The sequence below is a fragment of the Mytilus galloprovincialis genome, chromosome 2 (genome assembly GCF_965363235.1).
Source record: "Mytilus galloprovincialis chromosome 2, xbMytGall1.hap1.1, whole genome shotgun sequence".
In the NCBI taxonomy this organism is placed as follows: domain Eukaryota; kingdom Metazoa; phylum Mollusca; class Bivalvia; order Mytilida; family Mytilidae; genus Mytilus; species Mytilus galloprovincialis.
The window spans coordinates 712002-738151 of NC_134839.1; the positions used below are offsets into that span (position 1 = coordinate 712002).

Below are 26150 nucleotides of genomic sequence, written 5' to 3' on the forward strand. Positions count from 1 at the left end.
AATGACAATAATACATAAATAACAACAGACTACTAGCAGTTAACTGACATGCCAGCTCCAGACTTCAACTTAACTGACTGAAAGATTATGATTTCATCATATGAACATCAAACACAATCCTTCCCGTTAGGGGTTTAGTATCATACCAACATAACATATATGAGAAGAACATAACCCGTGTCATGCCAACAACTGTTTTTAGAATAAATGTGTTTAGTTCCGATGCAAAGACCTTATCAATGACTCAATATTAACGCCAAAATATGCAATCTTTAATGACTTGACAACAGTATCGTAATTATATCCCTTCTTAATAAAGGTTTTGTAAGTTTCTGAGGTGAATACTGACACCTTTGTGCTTTATAAAGAATATTACCATAAAAAATTGGATGTGAAATACCTGAACGTATTAAAAGTCTGCATGTTGAGCTATATTTACGAATAATGTCTTTATACTGATGATAAAATTTAGTAAATGTTTTGACTAGTTTGTGATATCGAAAACCCTGGTGTAATAATTTTTCAGTAATACATAAATTTCTCTCGTTAAAATCTAAAACATTGTTACATACACGAGCGAATCGTACAAGTTGAGATATATAAACACCGTAAGATGGTGACAAGGGAACGTCACCATCTAAAAACGGATAATTAACGATAGGAAATGAAAAATCATCCCTTTTATCATAAATTTTAGTATTCAGCTTTCCATTAGTGATATAGATATCAAGATCGAGAAAAGGGCAGTGGTCATTGTTAGTATTAGCTTTATTTAAAGTAAGTTCAACAGGATAAATTTCATTAATATACATACTGAAGTCGTCATTATTGAGAGCCAAAATATCATCCAAATATCTAAAAGTATTATTAAATTTGTTTATCAGATGTTGTTTCGATGGGTCTTTGCTTATTTTTGTCATAAATTCTAACTCATAACAATACAAAAACAGGTCCGCAATAAGTGGTGCACAGTTAGTCCCCATTGGAATTCCGATAATCTGACGATAAACGGAATCCCCAAAGCGAACAAAAATGTTATCTAGTAAAAATTCAAGGGCATATATAGTATCAAAGCATGTCCAATTAACATAGTTTTTTTGTTTATTGCTACTAAAAAATGACCTAAAAGAGTTTGAACATATATATTCACATTCTGATTTTTTGAATGCCCATTTAATTAGGTGTGTGAATTTTTTCTTAATGAGAATGTGAGGCAATGTGGTATACAGGGTAGAAAAATCAAAACTTTGAACAGATTCAAAATCACCAATATAAGCATGCAATTTATCAAGTACTTCCAACGAGTTCTTGACACTCCAAAAGTAATTTATTCCACTATTTTCGAAGGCCTTATTTGAACAATTTATTATCAGGTTTTTAATTGTACCAAGTGTGCTGGTAAGAAGAATAGACAATTTAGTAGTTGAACAATGGCTTGAAGACGAAATAAATCTATATTTGTAAGGGGTTTTGTGTAGCTTCGGAAGCCAATACATAGTTGGGACTTTCATTGTATTTGGCTCTGCTTGTAAAGCGGTGCCTAAAAGTTATGTTTGTTACAGATTTTGTTTTCTGAAAATGGAGTCAGTTGGAATGTTGGTGAATTGGTGATTTCCTTTTTCAGAACCTCAATGTAAAATTTACGTCAAACAATAATAATATTATTAGCAGCTTTATCTGCCGGGACAAAAACAAATTCCTTGGCTAGTTCTTTTAGTTTATGTTTGATACGAGAAATAGGTTTATTGTTGTAAGGGTTTATAGTAAAATGTTCTTTAAAATGTTGAATACGTATATCAACTATCTTCATTACTGAGTTAAAAAAAGAGTCCAAAGATTTTTTGTCAGCTTTTTCCCGTTTTATCCATTTCATACAGTATCTATGGAGTGAGTCGTGGATGATATTACTACACTCATTCCAATTAATAATTGACGGGGGACGATATTTAGGTCCTTTACTGAGGAATGATTTTAACTCTCGGTCTTGAACGATGTAAGATCTCCTGTTATAACATGGGAAATTGGGCCATAAATATATTCGGAATTACTGCAATTACATGAAGTAGGTGTATTTTCATTGATATTAACATCTTTACACAATTGACTATAATTAAACACAAATTTCCGGGTAGATTTCTTGTAAATATAACAAATAAGAGGTAGCTCAGTATTGTCAAAATATCCAGGAATTTGTTCTTTAACAGAATGGTCGTTAAATATACCGGCAATATTTACAAAATCAAAGCCTTTATTGACATACTTAATTTTAATAAAACCTACTACAAGCTGGATTTCAACTCACAACCTGAGTGTTGACAGCCTTAGGTATCTGTAGTTAAACTACTTGGACCACTCAGCGAGTCTCAGCCACTTATTAAGCGGCAGCAGTCCTTTTGCGCTAATTCCTGTTTTTCAGAGGTATTATTTGCGCCAAATTTTGTTTTTGAAATGTATCAATTGCGCCAATATTCAGAACACATTTGCGCCAATTTACCTGTACACATATCTATCATAAGTATCAATGATTAATATATATTTATTCTTATTTTTGGCTTAAAAAGTATAAAATGTTCTGAGATATTTCACCATGAAGATGAGCATCTGGAGAGAAATGACTTACAGATAGAGGATAAAACTTATTGCTTTGCTGTCAGTAAATTTAATAAAAATATGCTAATAGAGAAGAAAACAGAATCTTTTGCTGATTATGTTTCAGCCTCATATGTTGATGACACAGTGCTTTGTTCCCACCATGCGTATGGGCTTTATTATTATTAGGAATTTTATGAACTATTTTATGCATTTCATCCTTCAATGTTTGTGTTTTTGGACAATATAGTGAAGTTACAAGCTACTATATACATTAAATTGGGAAGTACCTATGCAGCAGCAGTAAGAAGAAGTTATGTTTCAGAAAAGGAAACATATTTGCCGTGTAAACTGTTCAAGTCCGAATACAGGAGTAGGGAAGCCATTTTTATGCAGTTAAGCTGCATTATGCGAGCACCCTAGATTTGTGTTCTACCCAATAAATCCTGAAATACTTGCCATTGTTATTATCTAGCTTGTTACTATGTTATATATAACTAATTGAACACTTTTTTAATACTTTTTATTCTGGATTACAAAAAAAATGACCAGAAAAACCTTAAATGATCGTCGATTTATCCAAAAGTTTTAAAGTTACACATAGGAAGTAGTGCTTATTAAAAATCCTTGTGTAGTTCATTATGACTTGTGCTTTTAGCTAAGATGTCAAAGAACAATTGTATGAAATATTTAATCGCCGAAAATTTCTTAAGACAAGCAGTTTAGATTTCCTAAATGACAAAAGTCGTAGGAATATTGTTTGTCATCAATACGTAGTACAACTACGTCAGTAGTCTATTATATAATTCAACTGTTCATGCTGTTGGCGGCAATTTCAAATTAGAAAAAGAAATTTTCGTAGCTTTTCAATTTGGAGGCAGGTGTGCAAATTAGCAGTGGTCCGAGACCTTCCACTTTTGCAAGCGGAATTTCGACTAGGATAGTTGGTTTCTAGCTACGCCCGACGTAGTAGCCTTACATTTGAAAGAAAATAAGAAATTACTTTGCAAACCTTTTCACCATGTTCACCAAAGTCTCCAATTAAACGAGCTAAAAACTTATTTTTTGTCATTATTATTCATGACGGCGATGTTTATTTTGTTCAACCGCTAGCTTTATACAGAAAATTACCGACAAATATTGTATAAATTCGAGTAAAATCGTATCTGATTGACAAAAACAACATTGTAAACACATAACAATGGCAGCCGTGAAGACAAAATTTTACAAAATCGGATCCGATTCCGGAAGCGGATAAGGGTAATTCCGGGTTTGACGATCATTTACAAAATAAATCCAAGCAGGTGAAAAAATACATCTATGCATGGTAAATGAATATAAACACTAGTATTGTAAACCAAAAGATATATGTAAAAGAAAGAAACAGCAGAAACATATTTTATTCAAAAACTAAAAATTACTTTTTGATAAATTTTAATTTAAAAATCCAATACAACGTGACAGCTGGGAACAGTATATCTAACAATATACATGTTCATGGTCACAGTCTAAATTTTCTCTATAAATGATAAATCATGATAATGCATGTGAGATGCTTTTAAAGTGTAAACATATTACTGCAATTTCGAGGGGCTATTTGTTTTTTTCTCAATTTTGAAGGGTCAATTAAGGTAGCTGAAAGTTTCATTCTTTAGTTTCACAAATAATGCAACTATATTATATATACCTTAATGTAAGTAAATCATATGATGGCATTCTTTAGGCCACTCTACCCCCTCCTGTTTGATAATTTGGAACAATGGCGGATCCAGCCATTTTAAAAAGGGGGGGGGGGTCCCAACCCAGAGTAAAGGGGGGTGGTTCCAACTATATGCTCCCATTCAAATGCATTGATCGGCCAAAAAAAGGGAGGGGTTCCAACCCCCGGAACCCCCCCCCCCCCCTGGATCCGCCACTGTGGAAACGGTCGAGCTCCCTACCCCTAAACCATATGTGGGGCAGATCCAGGATTTTAGGTTAGGAGGGGCGCAAACTTCAATTTTTGCTGAGCAGAGCGAGGCTAAAAAAAAATTGAGGTAAAATTATCGGAATTTTCTTTATTAAGCTGAGAAACAAAACATGCTTTGCAAATTTAAGGGGGGGTGCAAGCCCGCAACCCTCCCCCGTCTAAATCCGCCCCTGCATATATTCAAGTATAGGAAAATATAATAAATAAAAAATGAAATATAGGGGGAGTCCCTGGAGTTACCCCACCCTCCCTGTTTGAGAACTTGGAAATGGTCGAGATCCACACCCCTTAACCATATATATTCTTGTTTGTGACAATATGAAAAATCAAATGAAATATAGGAAGAGTCGCTAGGGGTCACCCCACCCCTCCTGTTTTAGAATTTAAAAATGGTCGAGATCCCCATCCCTAAACCATATATATTCATGTATAACAATATAACAAATCAGATGAAAGATAGGGGGAGTCCCTGAGGTCACTGTTCACGCTCCTGTTTGAGAACTTGGAAATGGTCAAGATCCATACCCCTAAACCATATATACTCATGTATGGGACAATATAACAAATCAAATGAAATATAAGGGAAGTCCCTGTGGTCATCCCAACCCTCCTGTTTGAGAACTTGGAAACGGTCGAGATCCCCACACCAAAACAATATATATTCATGTATGGATCAATATAACTAATTAAATGAAATATAGGGGGAGTGCCTTGGGTCACCCTACCCTTCCTGTTCGAGAACTTGGAAACCAATGAGATCCCCACCCCTAAACCATATATATTCATGTATGGGACAATATAACAAATAAAATGAAATGTAGGGGAAGTCCCTAGGGTCACCCTACCCCCAGTGGCGGATCCAGAAATATTCATAAGTGGGGCCCACTGACTGACCTAAGAGGGGCCCGCTCCAGTCATGCTTCAGTGATTACCTATATAAGCAACCAAATTTTTTCCCCAAAAGGGGGGGCGGGCCCCCTGCCCCCTAAATCCTCTGCCTACCCCTACCTGTTTGAGAACTTGAAAACCGTTGAGATCCCTACCCCTAAATTATATATATTCATTTGTATGGGACAAAATAACAAATCATTTACATTTACTATGGGCAAGTCAGTCAGACCTCATCTTTGATCCCTGTTGTAGTGAACATTTGTCTGATTCGTGTCTCATAACTTTTGTACTATAGAACACACACTCAGTTTTCTTTCCAGGGAAACCAGTCCATTCATACTATTACATGTTCATACTACGTCAAATTGAACTTCTAGCAGTCAAATAAAACCAAGGTTAACTACCAAGTAGAACAACTGCAATCATTGGGAACTTGTACCACTGCAGACTCACCATAAAAAATATACATTGATATATGCATTGCTTTTGAAACCATGATAACATATACATTTTTAAATTATTTGCCTTAATAAATAAATCATTAGATAAACATGAATGTACTATATATGAATGTTTAATGTTGAGGCAACATTGCCACAGTTTTCATAATTACGGTTGCCTTGGTTTTTGGTTAACTGCCTTCAGCGCTTACAGCGCTTTGATTCTTCTAATTGGCAAAATCGTATGTTTTATTTTTGGCCCAAATGATACCATGTAATTTTGGCGCAAATGTAGCATTGGAGAAAAAAGTTGTGGTGCAAAAGGATGCATGTTTTGTGCAAACGGATCTCTCCCTATTTAGCCTAGATATTGTGTTTAATTGCAAAAACCTATAAATTTAGACACACAAATTATTGAATAAAGGCCTTTTTGTTCTTGATTCTGACTAGGACTCTCTGATAAGACAGGTTTGTAAATTCAAATGTTCATAAAAAAAACCATACAAAACCCAGAATAAACTATCCAATTTAAATGTAATCTTGTACTATGAAGTTGATTATGATTTTGATCTGTTACAGTGGGAGCTTACAAGTTCAAAACTCCAGTCATTAATAACACAATAGAGCCAACATGGAACAGCATATTTGAGGTAATTCTCATCATTGATATTGCACTATATTTTAGTATTTTAGTAAAAAAAATTTGCAGGAGTTGATTTCACAAAAAAACTTACAACTCAGATTGATTGTAAGTACATGAATACTGAATTCTAATGCAACAACGTTTGTAACATTCATTTTGATTGGATAATGTCACTTTCTTACATGGCATCAATTGACAATTGATGCTTTGGGATGTACGTGCAAGCACAGACGGCATATGACAGATTTTAAATACATGTTTTCACGTTGTTTTCTGTCAGTTTCAATAGAATGGAGATAACAATATTGTATTTTAAGCTCTGACGGCATCAATTTGGGATTTGATGGTCGCAAATACCAGCTTAAAATACAATACAGTTATCTCCTAATTGTTCATGACTTATGATCAATCTTAGTCTTAAGTATTTTTGTGAAACTGACTCCAGAACCATAGCAGTTTATAAGACTCCCTTGCAGTTTGTATTTATGAGCAGTATACATAGTCTATATAACACTGCTCCTACTATTTTTAAATAGAATAGAATTCAAATCATTAACCCAAAGAAGAAGTCTATAGGTTCCTAAAATTGTGACTTAAGGATGTACTTAGGTGAGGTTTTGGAATTTGTGTCAAATGTTCAGACTCCTTGGTGTTTTTCCATACAATTCAATGTAAAATATTTTGCCCCATAACACCCATTTATTTTTTCATATAAGACTTAATAGCTCATGAAAGATCATTTACCAAAATTTAAGAAGATTTTTATTTTTTTTTCTGTTGGTTTGAGACCCAATTAATACCAATGCAAATATAAGGTAAAAGTCAAAGTCAGCCTTTTCCCGCCATATTTTAAATTTCAAATATCTCGAAAAGGAGGTCCATGACCTATCAATATTTTTGGCTTATTTTTATCCTTAACTAATGCTCTACTGGCTTAAAGTATCAATTTTATATTCTTAATTTATTAATTTTCACCTAACCTCACCTAAGTACATCCTTAAACCACTTTTGCAGACTGTAAACAAACCTATGTTCTACAAATTGTTTTCTTTTGTGTTTAGTCTTTTCTAGCAGATTTCATAGCAATTTATTTTTGGTATTTTCTAACTTTATTATTGCATTCATATAAAGAGAGAAAATCCTAGTTTGACATATATCTTTATATGATATAGATATTCTGAATTCATTCTATTTTGAATTGTTGCAAAAGTTGTAATTAAATGGCTCTTTAAAGTGAGTTGGTTTAAAGTATGTTATCACATAAGATATTTAACTAAGCAAAAGTAGACAGAATACAAAGAATGCAAGCATTGTAATGTGATTTGATAGTATTGCAGATATTAAGGATGTATTCTTCTGAGGTTTCAGTCTTGTTCAGTCTCGTTGAAATCCCGTTCTTGAATTATTTCAAAAACATGTGATACAAGTGGAAAATATCAATGAATTTTTAAAATATTATAATCAAACATAACTCTGTGAAAAAAATTGTGTATTTACAATGAAAGTTTTTGAGTAATCCAGTTTTCAAATTTTACGACCAATCAAGTCAGTATTTTCAGCCAAAATTTTGAGAAAATGGGTCAGGGATACAAAAAATGATTTTACAAGAATCATGTACATCCCATATCATTTTGGTCTTTTCAGATTTCTTATATATGTATTTTTTCAATCATTTATAACAAAAAAAGTTGAAATAACTTGCATTTTGTTCTTAAAACTGAGAAAAATCACAAAAATAGACAATTGGCACCATGGTAAATTTTACACAAAAAAGCTTCAAAATATGATAAAACTTTCTTATATTAACACCTACCTATTGTTTTTCTAAGTAAAATTTATTCAGATTGGTCCACTTCATCTTTATGGAAAGTATGAAAAAAAGTTTAATTGTGGAACTGTGATTTTTTTCACGATAATAGCCCCAAAAAAAGGTAAAAATCAATGAAAAATTGAGCATTTTCAAAGGGCCGTAGCAAAAAAAGAAGTGCACCACCGTATGATTTTATCTTCACCAATTATATTGTTAACAGTCTTATAAACCCAAAAAACAGGTTAAGAAAAAAAGTTTAATTCTAGAAATTTTTGACTCCTCAGAGGTGTACATCCTTAAAACACTTTTTTAAAATCTGATTGCATTATATGAATTCAGCCTTGTTCAAAATAGCATTTATAAGGTTTGTTTTTTATTCCATAAGTCAGCAGTGGCTGTACTGGAACCATGAATGCATGCAATAATTTCTGACCTTTAAATACAAAGTTGTGGAATGATTGCCAATGAGACAACTCTCCCCAAGAGACCAAAATGACGGAAATTAACAACTATAGGTTATCGTATGGCCTTCAACAATGAGCAAAAAAACCCAGTAAATTGGAACAGCATAAAGCTTTTTGTCATGTTTCATGCTTGCAAAGCTTCAAACAGAGCCACAACTCTCAGTCTTTTTTATTACATGCTTATATTCATGATTATTGTTATAGACAATTGTTGATGCCAAAGATGGACAGCTTTTGGATATTGAAGTTCGTGATGAAGATCCTGGAAGTAAAGACGATTCCATTGGAACGTAAGTAATCGAAATACAGATTATCATTATTTATTTATTATATTTTTCAAATACTTATATTGAAGTTACTTAAAAGAGTCAGACCTGCAGTACATTTTTATGCCCCACCTAGGATAGTAGAGGGGCATTATGTTTTCTGGTCTCTGCGCCCATTCGTCCGTCATTTCCTCCCGCTTCAGGTTTAAGTATTTGGTCAAGGTAGTTTTTGATGAACGGTCTACTAAACATAGAAAATGATAATGAAGTTTCAGGTTAAAGTTTTTGGTTAAGGTAGTTTTTGATGAAGTTGAAATCCTATCATCTTGAAACTTATTTCTTATGTTCCCTATGACATGATCTTTCTAATTTGAATATAATAGTGCGAGTGGGGCATCCATGTACTTGGGACTCATTCTTGTTTGTTGACTGGCAAAATGACTAAATCAAACATCCACAAAGATACAATTTTTCATTTATTCCATGGAAATAAATTAATCCTCAGTATCTAAATTGTTTATTGCAGAACAAGTTTACCTATTTCAACTGCAGCAGAGAAGGGAACAGAGGACACGGTAAGTATTGGTTATAAATATTGACAGCTGATTTACTCGTATGCATAGTTCACATTTCACATAAAGTTAGGTTTACTTGTTTGTTAAATGAAGCATGAACTCTTGTGTGTAGTTCATATATAAAGTTGGGTTCACTTGGGTGTTGAATGAACCATAAACTCTTGTGTATAGTTCATACATAAACATGATAAAGTAAGGTTTACTTGTTTGTTAACTGTACCATGAACTCTTGTGTATAGTTCATACATAAAGTTAGGTTCACTTGTTTATTAAATAAACCATGAACTCTTGTGTGTAGTTCATGCATAAAGTAAGGTTCACTTGTTTATTAAATAAACCATGAACTCTTATGTGTAGTTCATACATAAAAGATAGGTTTAAATAAAAATGAAAATACATGAAAACAATGGACATTGAAACGATTTATTGATTTATGTTGTTTATTTATTATTTCAGTGGCTACCATTAGAAGATGTTAAAACAGGTCGCATTAATTTGAAACTAGAATGGATGTACCTGTCAAAGAATGCTCTCATCTTAGAGAAGGTATGAATCCTCTATTACTATTTTATGGATTAAGTTTTATTTACCTAAGATAACTAATTTTATTTTATACAGAAACTAAGTGGATAAATAAAAGAAGTGTATTATCTTATTTGTATTTAAACAGAATAAATGTTGTTCTGAAGTTAGACATTAATTCAGCAGAAGACACTATAAAACGATTTCGGACATGGCTTTCTGAAACCAATATTATTTTCTTATTAGAGATGTCAAAATTATGTCACATTTTTAAGTATCTGTTCTTTATGTAACAAGATTAACAACATAATGTTCATGTTATCCTCATTTTTTTATACTGTATGTTAGGAAATTTATTGCAATGTGTTAATTAATGTCAAAATGCAACTGTATCAAGTTCCCAATAATAAAACCACGCAATTATAATTTCATTTATGATTTTCCTTCTTAAAATGTGTGTATTCACATTATTTGATTTCACATTTTTTACTTATCAATATTAAAAATGCTTGCATTCATTTCTAAATTTACAGTATATTGATATCAACCTAGAAACTTAATTTTCGTTCTTCAGCTAATTGAAATGTGGTTATTTATAGCTAGCAGCATTAGGATAAAGTATTATGGAATGAGAAATGTTGTTATAATTTCATTATTTTTTTGTTTGTGATCAGGACTGATACCTTTTATGTTAGTTGTGAGTTTTATGTACATCTTGACTGGTTGTATATATCATCTGAATCAAGTATACAGAATGCATTTAAACTTAAGCTGTGTTCTATTAATAAGATACTCAAAGTTTCTGTCCAATTTGAAGCATCTTTAAATCTTTTTAAAGATATTCAAATCTTTTTATAGATATTCAGAGCATGAGCTGCCGTTTTCAATTTAGATACAATACTTGTTTTTTTTATCTTGTGCAATGTTTTTTTCATCACTTAAATATTTGAATAATTATTTTTATTCTACAATACCCACCACTGCATGTTAATGTTGTAACTCTCTTTTTATTTATTTTCCAATTTTCCCTGTGTTATCTGATATTTTTGGTAAGTTGACATGTTTGTTGAAGTTATCTACCTTTGCTGTGAATTCATTCATTTTCATTCATTTATCATGTCACAATATTAATCAACTTAATATTGAGTAAATACATTTTCTTTCTAAAATAGGACTTGTTGAGTTTAGGCTTAAATATTTTTGGAAAAAATAAAATATCTGACTGTAAAATTTTACTTGTGGAAAATGTGTATGACTAGGGTCAAAGTTATAGAGACATAAAGCAGATTGTTCCCATATTTGTTCAACATACTTTTAATCTTATTATACAGTTAACATTGTGTTTGGTGCATTCATTGGTACAATTATTTTATGGGGAAAAAATTATAATGCGGCAGCATAACTACAATACAGGTTAACTAATATTGACATCTAGAGGTCAACGTAAGATCTTATTTGATGGACAAGTTTGGTTAATAAATACAACAGCATGAAAATCTTTAAAAAGTGATGAAGTTCCCCAAAATGACATCAATTTCATCTACAGTTTATCATCTTTTTTCACTCAAAAGATTCTTTCCAAGTCACTAGATACATGTATCTATTTAGATGTAGTGTGATTTTTCTTTTCAGACTATATAAACTCAATAAGCTTAGACTTCGGTAATTTTATATGACTGGTTTGAGTGTATTAATGTTTAAGACCATTACACTTTTGGTTGGAAATATTTAATCAAACAAAAGCCAAATTTGCTTCTTTTTTTTAAAAGATAGAAATAAAATTTATTTTAAAAAATGGCACAAATCATAAAAAGTTGTTGACATATATAAAAAAGTACAGGAGCAGAATTTAGTTTGAAAAATAGTTGATAATTTTTTTTAACAACATGTTACCTTATGATTGTCTCTGAAAGGGTTAAAGGGTTGTGTAAAATGATTTAACTTGCTGTTAAAAGTACACAAGGCTGAACTTAAAATTACCATATAAAGCAAACAACATCATCCCCTCCGTGATTTCATTGATGCACAGAAACCTATAACGTAGTCACTTCACTATATCAAAATCTAAAGGAGTCTGGGTAATCATGGTAATTTTGCTGTACATTTTACAAAAGTTGAAATTTAAAGAAATATACAAAATATTCTGGGTGTTTTTTTTTTAACAGTCATGATTATAAGAAAAATCAAATAATTTTCTTTTATTTTTTGAAAAGTCTTACAAATTTTATTCATTCCTAGCTTAAAATTTTTAAATTCTTCATTAAAGATTTAGACTAATTGCATTGTTTTCTGCTATTTTGCAATCAAACATGGTGGAGGACCCAGGAATTACCTAAAATATACATTGGATAAGACTTTATTGAAAATAGACAATGTTACCCAAAATGCATTAGAATCTGAAATAGTGATTTGTATTATTACATCTTGTTATTCTATATTTTTTTATACATAATTGCTACACAACATTCAGTTTGTATGCTTACTTTAAACATGCTTTCCAGGTCTTAGTATTGCTGATCTATATAATGGTTTCTGCTGAGATATAAAACTAGATACTTTTTTATTCAGCCAGATTTTTCTTTCTCTTAGCACTTGAAAATGATATCTAAAAAATAGTAAGTGTATGTTAGATGATCTTTGTATTATATGATATAGATTAAATCTACATGTATAGTAGGAAAAAATGCAGAGATATTAAAGAGCTGAGTGTTAATGATGGTAGAGAGCGATGAGTCTGGAAATGTTAGATAGGGAGACTTTCAGTTTGTATCAGGATCTGTTGAGATTTAAGAGGGATTAGGAGTAAAGGCAGGAACTTTTTATGAAAAGGGGGAGTGGCTTATTGTTTGACTCCTGATCATTTGCTTGTTATCATTGGTTTTGCTATCAAAGCTATTGTTGTCTGCTCTATGGTTGGGTTGTTGTCTCTTCCACACATTCCCTATTTCCTTTCTCAATTTTATGACAACAAGAAGTTCGATTGATGCACATAATAGTTTGAAAACTAAATCAAATAGTAAACATGAGCTCAAGAAATTCAACACCTTCACCTGAATGCAAATAGAAGTGAAAATTAAAATTAAACTCGTAATGAAATCATTGAGCTTTTTAATTCATGTGTGTTTTTTACAAAATTGCTTATCCCAAACTGTGTTTCATTTGTTCTGTGGTTCTGGTATATGTCAGCAATGTTAGATTTGCAACAAGTTATACAGGGTTTTATATATATTTGTATATGTTTGATTGGCTTTTATGGTTCGGGAATGATCGTTAACATGTTACGTTTGGGGAGGAGTGTGATTTTGAAAGTAGAGGGTTGGGCTATTAATTCATGTGACATGTTCAGCTTATTATGTATGCATGTTTTTGTTGGGTTTGAGTTTGTGGACAAAGCAAAAATTGTTTTCCGACTGGAATTTTACAAGGAACTTAATAGGAATCCAATTCTCTTACACTAAAAGAGAAATAGAATAAGTGTTAACTTGTTCTTGTTCTAGTAACTGAGTTCTTTGTAGGAGTTATAAAAAAAACTAAAATACTAAACAGTACAACTGCTATTCTATTGTTTTGTGGAAAAAAACATGAATGGATTGTTTCATGATATTTCACCTCTGACTACTTTTAATGCTGTTTCTTTTCAGTTACTAAAATTACACTTTTATTGACATATTCTCTTCATATGTATGAATGAAGAAGTAGAATAGTTAAAAAGACTCGTAACATGTGTAATGAAATCTTATATATACAAAAAAAAAAGTACTTCAATTTAAAAAAAAGTTACATTTGCTGCTTTTATAAATAACTCTAAAATTTATATTTAAAAATCGATTGAGAGACCTATATATGAATAAGTATGTTGATATTTATCTTTTTTTCTGGTCACATGGCTACTGTACTTTATTATGAACTATTGGTTTTTTAGACAATAAAGGAGATGGAAAAAAGGAATCAACACAGCAATGAATTGTCATCCTGTTTACTGATGGTTAATCTGGACTCAGCCAGAGAATTGCCTGTAAGTATTGACATATTCTTTTAGTTGTTCATTATTCTAATGTCATCCGATGATCTGATCATTTACATCACTTGCAGAAATTCATGTTTTGTTTACTAGGAATTTATTATAGTCTTGTGAAACAAAATGTGTGCAAATTTGATTTCATTGCTGTACATTAAAGCGGAATGTTTTACTAAGTAACAGTTTATGACCTAGCTTCAGAGTGCAATGTTGTGAATGATAAATAATATTTTGCTTGTTTTGTGAACAGAAAAAAAATTAATTGAGTTTTCACTGTAAATCATTCATTCATCATCTCAGAATCCAAAGTATTTGGAATAATAATTATTATACCTTTCTCTAATCTGATTGAATATTGAAGACTCCATCAATAATGAATGTTGAACTAAGGCAGTTTTCCATGTGTGCGACTATACTGAAAACTACTAATATTGCACCAAGTTCTGAAATAAAACACTGTTTTCTAACTGTCATACATGTGTCAATTTACAATCTAATGAATTTGTTACATGCATGTTCAGAATTCAGATTTTCTTGCTCATTTTAACAGTATATTTTGAGAACCAAAATGTTGGTATGTTTTTGCTTTGATAAAAGAGTTTTTATTTTTGCAGTTTAATATTGTGTGTTGAATTGTGCAGTGTTTCAGATAAATGACCAAAAAATATGACCATTTAATTTAGCAAGATTTAACTTGAAAATGATATGAATAAATATAAGCTAAAGGAAAATTCAGCATTAGTTAGAAAAAGAACTTTTGAAAAATTTTTGCTTAATTTTTTTTGACAAAAATTTCAACTTTTTTGGTATGCGAATTATTTTAGTTTAAGACTTATTTTATTTTACAAAGAAAATATTTAAAATTAAACCCACAAAGACATTTTTTCAAATGTTTTCAAATGTGAACTTAATAAATGTTTAATGAAAAATGTAAAAATTGTAATGCATGAAATCTTGATATATTGTAAATTAAGATTAAGAACTATAGAAAAATGAAATTACCGCTATTACCATGATTACCGGTTATTGCCTATTTAAAAACTTTTGTGATGTACTGTATAATTTTACTAGTTTTCGTAACCTGTACAATTCAAAACAATTTTGATGTTGATTTATATTTTAAAGCCCTGCTTACAAAAGTAAGGCAGCATTATATTGTTTGAATTTTTATTCCTTCTGACCATTTGTAAAGAATAGAATCATTAAGTGAACATGCACATCTTTTATGCAATGAATTGTTTTATTCTTTTATAATGCTCAAACATAATGATATATTTAAAAGGTCTCTCTCAATTAGAAAGTAGAGTTCTGAATATAAAAATAAGGTGGTATGGTATAATTGCCAATGATACATCTATTTACTAAAGTTCAAATGAAGTGGATGTTTGCTGTTATATAAGCAACTGTACATCCTTCAATAATGAGAAAATCCCATACTGTAAAGATGCTACAAAAGGCCTTGACATAAAAAATATGAGTCAGTCCAATATGATAGCTAATGGCCTAATTAATTACAAAACAAATTACAAAAACAAATATGATGAACATAAACCAACGACAACCACTGAACTACAGGCTCCTGACTTGGGAAAGGTACATAAAAAATGAAGCGGGTTAAATATGAATGTAAATTCTCAACTTTTCTAGTTTCAAAAACTTTTTTTTAATTGCTTGATAAACTAACATTAATAATTCATTGGTGTATCTTCAATACACAAAGTTCATGATCTTGTACACATCCTAATTAAAGTATCAATGCTCTTTTTCATTGTGTTTTAGAAAAACAATTATTTGATGGTAATTACTTGCTATTGTATTGTCTTAGTGTTCATGTATTGTCTTGAAGTAAAATGTACCAGTCAGTCTTCAGTACATATAGGATTCTAAAAATTGATTTTTGACACATTGGTTAAAAGGCATTAAGTTAATTCAGATATTAATTTGAGGTTTTTACTTATGGGAATAATGTGAGTTGGTGAGTATCGCAATAATATGAATTGATCTTCTGATAACTGTATGTGTCAAAAATAGATTTGATACAAACCAGTACTTGAGACTGACACCTAGTAAAGTGAATCGTGCTATTGCCTATTATTAAACTTCTGATTCAGATGCTTATCTTCAATCCATCATGTTACTTCAGCAATTTACACTTAATTATGCTTAACAAAAGTAAAACTTTAAATCTGCAGTATTTGCATATTGAGCTGGTGATTGAGGCATTTAAGCTAGATGTATTACAATTTAAACCTAGCTTACTTTTCTAATACACCAAACTATTGCATTGTGAATTTTGAATAGACTGAAATCCTACTGCAGTGTTATTATCATGGTTGTCTGTATATACAAACTAAGGTTTCTATGGGGTAGAATATTTACCAATCTTTTTTTTCCTGATCATATCATTTTGAATGGATAGGTATGACTTGTTAAATATACATTTTAAAGCATGATAAAAATGACTGTATGACCTTTGCATCTTGCATGCTAATGTTATCTATGAATTTTGTGGTCTTACTTGTAACATCATTTTTCCTGAGAGACTCCTGTCACTTGCATCTTGTTTATGAACAACTTTTAACAACAGCCTTATACACTAACATGTGCTTCTAGATGTTGAAATAAGAATCTGGAACATTTATCATATAAACATTTGTCATATAAACATTTTTTCATATATTTAAATGTGCATGTTATGCTGAGGACATTGATTTTTTTCAGCTAGATATCAATTATTTATTATCATCTTACTCTAATCAAATGATTGGGATATTTCATCAAAGCAAAAGAATGGGAGATATAACACTTGAACCAATGAAAGACAACTCTTCCATGTTGACTTATTGTATTCATAACTATAAAAATTTGCTTGGGCTAATATGATAATGAGGCAGTAACCTGAGAAAAAAAAACACATCAGATATCAGCATACAGTCTTCTTCCATGGACAAGTGTCTATGCAATATTCCAAGCTCTAAATTGTGGATACTTTATTTCGCGTTTTACCCTTTCTAGCCCACTTCGCGGCAATTTAATTTCGCGATTTGGTAATTTACCGAATGTAGTTTAATAATGAAAGATCCAAGCTTTAGATGTTCGCGACGATTTATATTCGCATTATTTTTCTACTCGTGAAAGTCGCAAAAATAAATCGCTCGCTAAAATAAGTTTACAGTAGTCGGAAAAAGTTGTTAATTGTTTGCAATATAAATAAAATTCCATAACTTCAGTTTCTACTTTTGTCAAAATATGTTTTTGTTGTATTACAAATATGATTTGAAAATTCAAAACATAAATTTCAAAATCTAAAGGTAAGTAAGTACCTGTTCAGTTGTAAATATAATATTGAAAGGTCTTTTTCTGTGTAGTTTATTATTGAACAGTGTACACTTTGATAGCATCTTTGGTTTATGAAATTAAAGATTGAAAATCTAATCAATCAAATAACATTATTCGTAATATTAGTGTTTGGTACAATGGTAATGCTCTCAATAGTCTTTTAAGATTCTGTTAAAATGTAATCTGTTTGCTTGTATTTCAGAGGGCAAAGAAAACCATGTCGGAGCCAAGTCCTTACGTCAAATTGTCATTAGGCCAAAGTAAATTTGAAAGTGGAATAAAAGCCGACACAGATGAACCAAGATGGGAACAGAACTTTAGGTTCTTGGTCCACAATCCAAACTTACAGACTTTGGAATTAGAGGTATGAACTGTTGTACTGTAAATTAAATTGAGAATGGAAATGGGGGATGTGTCAAAGAGACAACAACCCAACCAAAGCACAGAAAACAGCTTAAGGTGACCAATTGGTCTTCAAAACAGTGAGAAAATCTTTCACCATGAAGGCAAGGTTCAACTGGTCCCTAAACAAAAATGTGTACTTGTTCGGTGAAAATGGATGTTACACTTACTTTAAAACATGTAAATGGACTAAAATGGAAAAAAAACATACAAGACTAACAAAAACCAGAAGTTCCCAATTGATGAATTGGGACAGGCGCAACATTGGGTTAATAGATATAAGAAAATGTGGTATGAGTGCCAATGAGACAACTCTCCATTCAAGTCACAATTTATAAGTAAACCATTAGGTCAAAGTACAGTCTTTGGCACAAAGCCTTGGCTCACACCCAACAGCAAGCTATAAAGGGCTCCCAAAATTACTAGTGTAAAACCAACATGTTTTATGAGATAACAACCTGCCCCTATACATCTAGACGAGGAAGAATAAACATACACACATTATTATTATTATTGAACATACCGGTATATTAGCAATTAATCTGACATTGTTTTTCAATGCTGTAACAATAAACAAAAAAATTTGAAATTGGTTATATTTGCAATAAAATGAAATTCTTTAAAAACATTATGATTGTTTTGTGATTATTATTTTTTCAGGTTTGGGAGAGTAAATCTAAGACTAGAATTGGTAACTTGAAAGTTCCACTGAAAAACCTTTTGGTTGAACCAGACCTAATCGTTGATAAATTCTACAATTTAGTCAACTCACCTTCACCAAAAGCTCAAGTTCGAATGAGGTTATGCTTAAGGGTAAGTATAAATGGTTAGGCTTAAACTTAAAGATGCATTATAACTATAATTATTAAAGAAACTCACTCTAGTAATATTATAATAAAACAATAAAGACAACAACACCAATCAATTACTGTATGGTAAGAGTTTATTCTGGTCAACATGTTTCGCCAACAAGTGTGGCGTCTTCAGGACAATATTACACATGAAATCAAACAGTGAAGTACAAATTTTGCGGTTGTGTGGTTTGCCGAACAATTGAAGTTGTTATGACGACGTTATAGATATAAACAGAAAGTGAAAGTAAAATAAAAATCTAGTATAGTTAAAAGTGAAAGTAAGTCAATAAAGTTATTAACGATGTGCTTAGCTGCTATTCTTATATGTCTGTGTAGTTGGTCTCACTGAGGTTTCTAGTGGTAATATTGTAGAAATGATGAAAGTAGATCATAAAATGTCAGTTCATTTTCGAATTTGACAACACCCCACTGGCCATCCCGTACCAATTCAACTGGCTTCGCTCCGAGGGAGGTACTCTTCCAATTTCGTTGGTAGTAGGGTGAAGTGTATGATCGCGGCAATTTCACCCTATTACCAAAAAAAGTGATATTATATGTACCGGTAGGTTAAATTTCATCGGGGTTTTAATTTTGTGGATATTTTAAAAGATATTAATTCCTCCACTAAAATTTCTGCTTTTACAGTATAATCAACCTATTTTCTAGGTTCTTACCTCTGAGTATAACCAGGCAGACATTGAGGAGGAGGAAGAAGAGGAGACCCCTGTGGAAACATTAGAGAGTAAAGAATCCTCTGTAGACCCAGTCGCACAGCAATCTGCCACTCCAGCTGATAAGACTGCCAAGGCTGGACCAGCTGTTGTTAAGAAAGTGGAAGTAGTGAAAGTAGAAAAAGTAAACAAAGTGTCGAGCAAACTTCCAGAGGGTCAGTTAATACCACCCATGGACTCGTCCTCACCCATCAAGGACTCAGATGTCAGGCAGAGGAAATCTCCCTCGTATGTACTAATAAAATTTACATATATGATTGTATAATGTTATTATTTTATACCTATGGATATGTGAATTTTTAGAGCAAGTGTAGTAACTAGTCTAGTTAATAATGTTTAAGGTAAATTAAAGGCACTTAAGAGAAAAATAACACAACTTATTATTTCTTAAAACTTAACAAATGACTTATTCATGTGCATTTATTGAACATAATAAACATTTCTGTTGATACAGCATATTTCAAATGGCTAAATAAAAAATGACTTGAAAATTTAATAAAACCTAACAATTTTGTTTTTAATAGAAGTTTTATATTTCATTAAACAGTAGCTTCAATAATCATTTGTTTAGAAAGAATGTTCTATAATGAAAAAAATAAAAATTCAGTAAGGAATTATCATTTGTATAGTAATTTAATCCGTTGACTAAATACTAAATTTATTTTTGTATAATTGTTTAGCAGTAACCAAGGAGGATTATATGGCCGTGGAAGAATACAAATCACATTACGATACTCTACTCAGAGACAAAACCTTGTTGCAGTTGTACATAAATGTGTGTAAGTAGACTCTTCTAAGCTGAGAGGTTTCTTAATGGATTTAAATGCAATTCTAACACAACATATTTATTTTAATTCTTATATCTATATAATTTGTCTAAACATCAGCCCAACAATGTTAGATCTGTAAATTTGCGTTTGGGATTCCAACTCATGCTGCTGAGATATCGTGGCACCAAATCGCATTGCACTATGCCCCAAGCACTAGACCACTCGACCACCTAGGCTCTATATATACAGTATTTATGTAAAGTTATAACGTAGTGTATAATTCATTTCAGGAATTTGATACCATGTGATACTGACGACAACTTAGCCGATCCTTATATTAAGATGTATCTCTTGCCTGATAAGTCCAACAAAAAGAAGACAACAATCATCAAAAATACTCTCAATCCTGTCTGGGATGAAACGTAAGTTAAAGGTTGATTATTGGTACACTCAGAACTATCAAATATGCTCTTAATATAAGAATAAGAAGAGGTGGTATGATTGCCAAAGACACAACTTGTCACCAGAAAAACTTGTATGAATACTAAAGATTTATTTTTATTGAAATGATTTTGAAAGTTTAGTAGTTCTTTGAAATTGAAAAGCATTGATTTAATTAATCTAATTAATTTCAGCATTTGATAATCAATGAAAAAAATGAAGAACAATATTTGGTCATTGAAATTTGTTGTAGGACAAACAAAAAATCACCATTGATTAAATTTTTCACAGAACCGCAAAATTTTAAAATTACTTGGACTTAACTATAAACAGTATGAATTGCAATTGCAAAATAAACACCTTTAGTCTGTTGTGAAGGAAAAATAATGTTTAATTTTCTGCATTTTGGACACATTCAAAATGTGCATATTTATTTAAAGAGACATTTTCAACTCCTATAGCAATACTTCAGATATTCAGGTACTGATACAACATTTCAGAGCTGTTAATAATTTACTGTCTTTTAAATTTTATAGATTTGAATTCCCAGTGAAACAAGCTGATCTGTCTAGCAAAACTTTAGAATTTTCTGTAAAGAATGATACTTCTTTCTATACCTCAAACAAGAAGTTTATAGGAATTGCTCAGATTGAGTTGGGAAACATGGACCAAACAAAAGCTGCCACTCATTGGTAAGAATCATATATACAAAATTAAGAATATGGCAGGATATTGGTACTTGTCTCGCTTCTTTACTATTGAAAGATTCATAAGGCTGAGAAATTTAGAAAATATCACATTTATGTAATGTCTAAATGCAGTGCTTAAAAGTGGCGTTAAAACACAAAAAATCAAATTCAAAATCAATCAAAGTAAAAAATTTGGGAAGGCTGCATACATATGTATCAAATATTGGAAGGTGAGTTTTGTTATTGCTATTACTCAATTTATTTCACTTGACTGGGCGGAGTTTAAACGTTTCGCTCATAATAAACCAGTCCATCTATAGAAAGGTGTATTAGGATAAACTCATCAATGAAGTGTCCAGTCATTCTTTTGTAAATTCTTTTGAGGTTACTGATAGGTAATTAGAAATCAGTAATAATTATAACGGCAATCATAGTAATCACACACATTTTCAAATCGACTGTCCTCATGCAAATTAAAAAGAAAGCTCCGCCCGATCAGTTGAAATAACATTGGTAATATCCCCATATAGGAACAGTAGTTTTCAAGTAGAAATGTTATTGACATGTTTAATCTTTTTATTTATACATACCTTTCTGTAGACCTCCCTGTGATAGCTATAGGGTCAAAGTAATTTGCTCCTGTAAATTCAGAAATTATTGCGTGCATTTACAATTGCGATTTTTTCATTTTAGATTAAAATGGATTTAATTTTTTGCAATATTGAGAACAATCCTGTTTAATTCCTATAAAAAATTTCAAAATGCAAGTTTTAGTCATTGCGTTTATATTCCTGTAGCATTTTTCGCAATAATTAAAACATCATAATAATTTCTGAATTTACAGTATATTTTCTATTGACTTGATTACAGGTTTGATCTGCAGCCTGATGAGGATGATTGTAAGCCAGTATCACTGCCTTCAGAAACAGACTTGTAGACTGGTTAACATAGATCTGATGTACATAGTCTTTGTATGGTTGATAAAGGGAATTGCAATAGTTATAACTTAGAACTTTATCTATATATATGTCTTTGTACTTTTTCATTGCATTCAGTGACAAAATTTGTTCCTTCTTTATCAATTCATGTTTTCTCTGTCCTATGGCAAAGTTCCTGTCCGTTGTTTATGCTCTTTTTGGAAAGGAACAATTTGATTTGTACTGAATTTGTAGAAGTACTACAACCAAAAGACAGAAATGTTTGGTCATTATGTGGAACAGAATTTTTAGAGCCTGAGAAAATTTCAGACATCTGATTTGGAATTTTGTGCTTTTCATGGTGAAATTTGTTTAAGTATGCCTATTATTATGCAAGTTTTATGCACAATTTATGTTGATATTTTCCTAATTTTATGTACACTTAACGTATGCAAGAAATATTACATCGATTTTCTCCTAGCGAGAATTTTTATTTTATTTTTGAAAGATAAATATTCCTTTCTTATTTGTTTAAAAAATGAAGGTAAATGGCGTGTCTAACTTATTTTGTTTTTATGAACTTGAAGGTTTAAGTGTTAAATTATCACCAATTTAGAATTTGGTGGATTATCTTTTATTTTACTGTCTTATGAAAAACAAAGTATAACTAGTTACTATGCAAAACTTAATAGAATGGTTGTGCCACTAGGGCTATTAATGCTGTAATAGAAATGAAAAGTCCATGTGATCTATTTAGCTCCCTTTAGAGAGTTTTGGAATATTTTTTTGGAGAATTTTCAAGATCTTTGTGCGATATCAGTTTGTTGACAAACAATTTGATGTATAGGTTGTCTCGATTAGTTTTTCTTTATGTTAATTTTATACAATTTAATATATCTGAATATACTCAAAGCATATGTATATATTTATATCGTACCATAGTTATACTAATACTCCTAAACAGTGGTAGCTTTTTGCATAGTTGAAGTGATGACCATTGAGTGGAATTTAAAATTTTGGATGATGGTGATATTTTTAATATGAATGGTATTTGGACATGCTCAGAGGTCTCAAGTTAATTGTGCTATCTACAGTTTTGCTCTATTTTAAGAGTTATTTATCGTCAGTTATTACTTTTAACATATTAGATTGTTATAGCTATACAGATCAACAAAGAATGGATAATATGTATTACCGGTAATGATTTGGGGAAAATCAGATTGGCCAATTCCTGCTGAGCAATCACTTATTCCACTATAAATGACTAAAACAAGGATGTAATAAATTGTAACTATAGACCAGAAAGTCTCTTGTTTCAATAAAATATTTTCTCAAATAAAAATGGGTGTCAACTCTCCATGACACCATTTCCTTAGATCTGAATTTTGTTCTTTTTTTATAATTTGATTGCAGTAATTTCTATTGGATGTTGAACAAACAACAATCAATCTATTAAATCTTGAAGAAAAAAAATTAATCAGTGCCAAAATATGGTACAAAATGACAATTCACTCTGCAATTTCTAGATAATATTTTGTTTTTGTATTCTTGTTAAAATCAACAAATACAAAACAGTTTTAGATTTGCTAGAAGGCTTGACACATCTGGGCATTTAAATGATAAAATTTGCCAGTTTTCTAGTTGAGGTTTCAGATTCAAGAAACGTTTTATTAATTTTTGAACTGTTATAAAGATTTCCTGTTGGTCTTTATGTTAAACAATTGATCTTCAAATAGTGCTGTTATTTTATTTACACATAGCAATAATTATGAAAATATATTTTTAAGGGTTTTTTTTCATTTGAAAATTTCATATAAGTAGAGAATGAGGATGAGGCCAAAATATGAATGGAAAAATCATTATTTCAAACTCTGATATTAACTTATTTGCTCGAAACTTTTAAGAATTTTAGCTAAACTTTGTGATGTCTCTTAACAGAGAATGTATTTATAAAGAACATAACTTTTTTTAAAGGATAATGCATGGTATTGTCAAAATGCGTTGGTGAAACCCAACCCTTCCACTTTTCAAAATCTTTATCCACTTATGGAAAAGGTATGAATATTGCTTTGAAGCTTCACATGTGTGATTAAAGAATATATGTTTTTGTTAATGTATTGTAATATTTTTATCATGGTTTTTTTCACAAAAAGTTTCTATTCAAGACAGATATTTGTGATATGAGTGCTATTTTCTTTTCAAAAGTACTGTTATATGTTTGCATAACATATCAGTTGCAGAATTTTTTTCTTTCCAGTGTTTATGAAACGTGAACACTATATTTATACATTAGAAGAGAAGGATGCTGGTCACTTATGATATTAACCTATACCGAATATTGTTATTAAACTTTAATTTCTATTAAATAGGCACATTTGGAATTGTATGAAGTGTGGTTTTACAATTTGTTAATTTTTTTTGGAAATATAACCAGTTTTAAAAACTACATTTTGTTAATTTCAGTGTTTAAACAAGATTTTAACATAAATTTTTCTGGTATATAATGAAGCATTGCTATTGAAATTTTTTTTATAAATATGTAAAATTTTGTGGGTATTCTTTTTCTTTAACATGCACTTTTCTCAATATTGATAACAAATATAAAGAAGTTCACTTGAACTTGCAATTATAACCTTGTTATTTCATGTAAACAAGAAAAATTAAAGATATCTTTTTTTCATTCTGAGTAAAACTACCATTTGACCCTGGTGCACTTATTAATTCCGGTAGATATGATAATTTTATATTTTCCAGTTAAACCTCTTTAAATTTCTGTTACATAAAAGTTCTTGTATTCTGTTAGTTTTATACATATATATATATATATTTCTCATTTATAAAATCCCAATGTGTTATAATATTACAACATTGTCTTGTTGTTTTGTTAGCATTACAATTTTCTTCGTAGTATATGAAGCCAATCACTTATCAACTAAAAATAATCTGGTTATTACTAAAATTGTGGGTTGTAACAGCTGATAAATTATGATTGAACCAATTGGTTGTGAAATCTGATTAACAACTGCAAAAAACTTTTATGATTTTAGGTACTTGTAAATTAGTATATTGGTCCCAGTATTAACGAGTAATAATCTTTGTCCATAGCACCATGTTTTTATATCATTTGATGTTGGTTATGTAACAAAACTGTGACAATGTTGGTATATTATAAACACAAAATGATTATATTTAGCGGTTGGTAGTATCCTAACCAATTAAACTTCTTCCAAAGTATTCATTAGTTATCTATTTAGTTAATTAACACATTTGTTTTAGAAGCCCACTCAGTATTGTTTTCTTGTGGACGTTGTGTGAACTTACAATTTCTGGGTTAGGTTTAGCAACTGAGTAATCCTAAAAAAAAGAAAAAATGTAAAATAACAAAATTACTAAATTCCTAGTAAAATTCAATACAGAAAGTCCTATTTCAGAGAGCAAAAACAAAAGCCCAAACACATCAGAAGAATGGAAAACTACTATCATATTACTGACTTGGTTCAGGCATTTCCTTGATTGATTTGATCTGGTTTAAAAGCTAGCTAAACTTCTCACTTCTATGACAGTTGCATAAAAATCTATAATATTGACAACAATGCATGAACAAAACAAATAGACATAATAGTTAAGGAGGCTCGCGTGTACAAAAATTTCAGCAAAAAATTAAACATTTGTTTCTTCATTACAAATTTTATTTATTACACTATTAGTTATTACTTTATGATATAGTACAAAAATCAACCAAAAAAATCCATTTGGTTTGACCCCAGATGACTTTTAAAATGTTTATATCATTGAAAAAACTCCAAATTATCTCCCTTTG

General features: G+C 30.8%; 1 protein-coding gene across 3 annotated transcripts in view; it reads left to right on the forward strand.

The window, feature by feature from the left end:
• LOC143062639 (extended synaptotagmin-2-like) overlaps positions 1-25564 on the forward strand; it is a 42580-nt gene extending 17016 nt beyond the window's left edge. The window contains exons 10-21 of one of the 3 annotated variants that reach the window (XM_076234323.1): positions 6469-6539; positions 9011-9096; positions 9599-9647; positions 10104-10193; positions 14092-14184; positions 17729-17890; positions 18589-18741; positions 19449-19741; positions 20197-20292; positions 20574-20705; positions 21261-21416; positions 22284-25564. In XM_076234323.1, coding sequence (XP_076090438.1) covers positions 6469-6539; positions 9011-9096; positions 9599-9647; positions 10104-10193; positions 14092-14184; positions 17729-17890; positions 18589-18741; positions 19449-19741; positions 20197-20292; positions 20574-20705; positions 21261-21416; positions 22284-22350 — 1448 coding nt within the window. In that variant the 3' untranslated portion in view covers positions 22351-25564. Of the gene's footprint in view, positions 1-6468; positions 6540-9010; positions 9097-9598; positions 9648-10103; positions 10194-14091; positions 14185-17728; positions 17891-18588; positions 18742-19448; positions 19742-20193; positions 20293-20573; positions 20706-21260; positions 21417-22283 lie in introns of all 3 variants that reach the window. The other 2 variants (XM_076234322.1, XM_076234324.1) reach the window with 2 other exon arrangements.
• Positions 25565-26150: the final 586 nt, after the last annotated feature.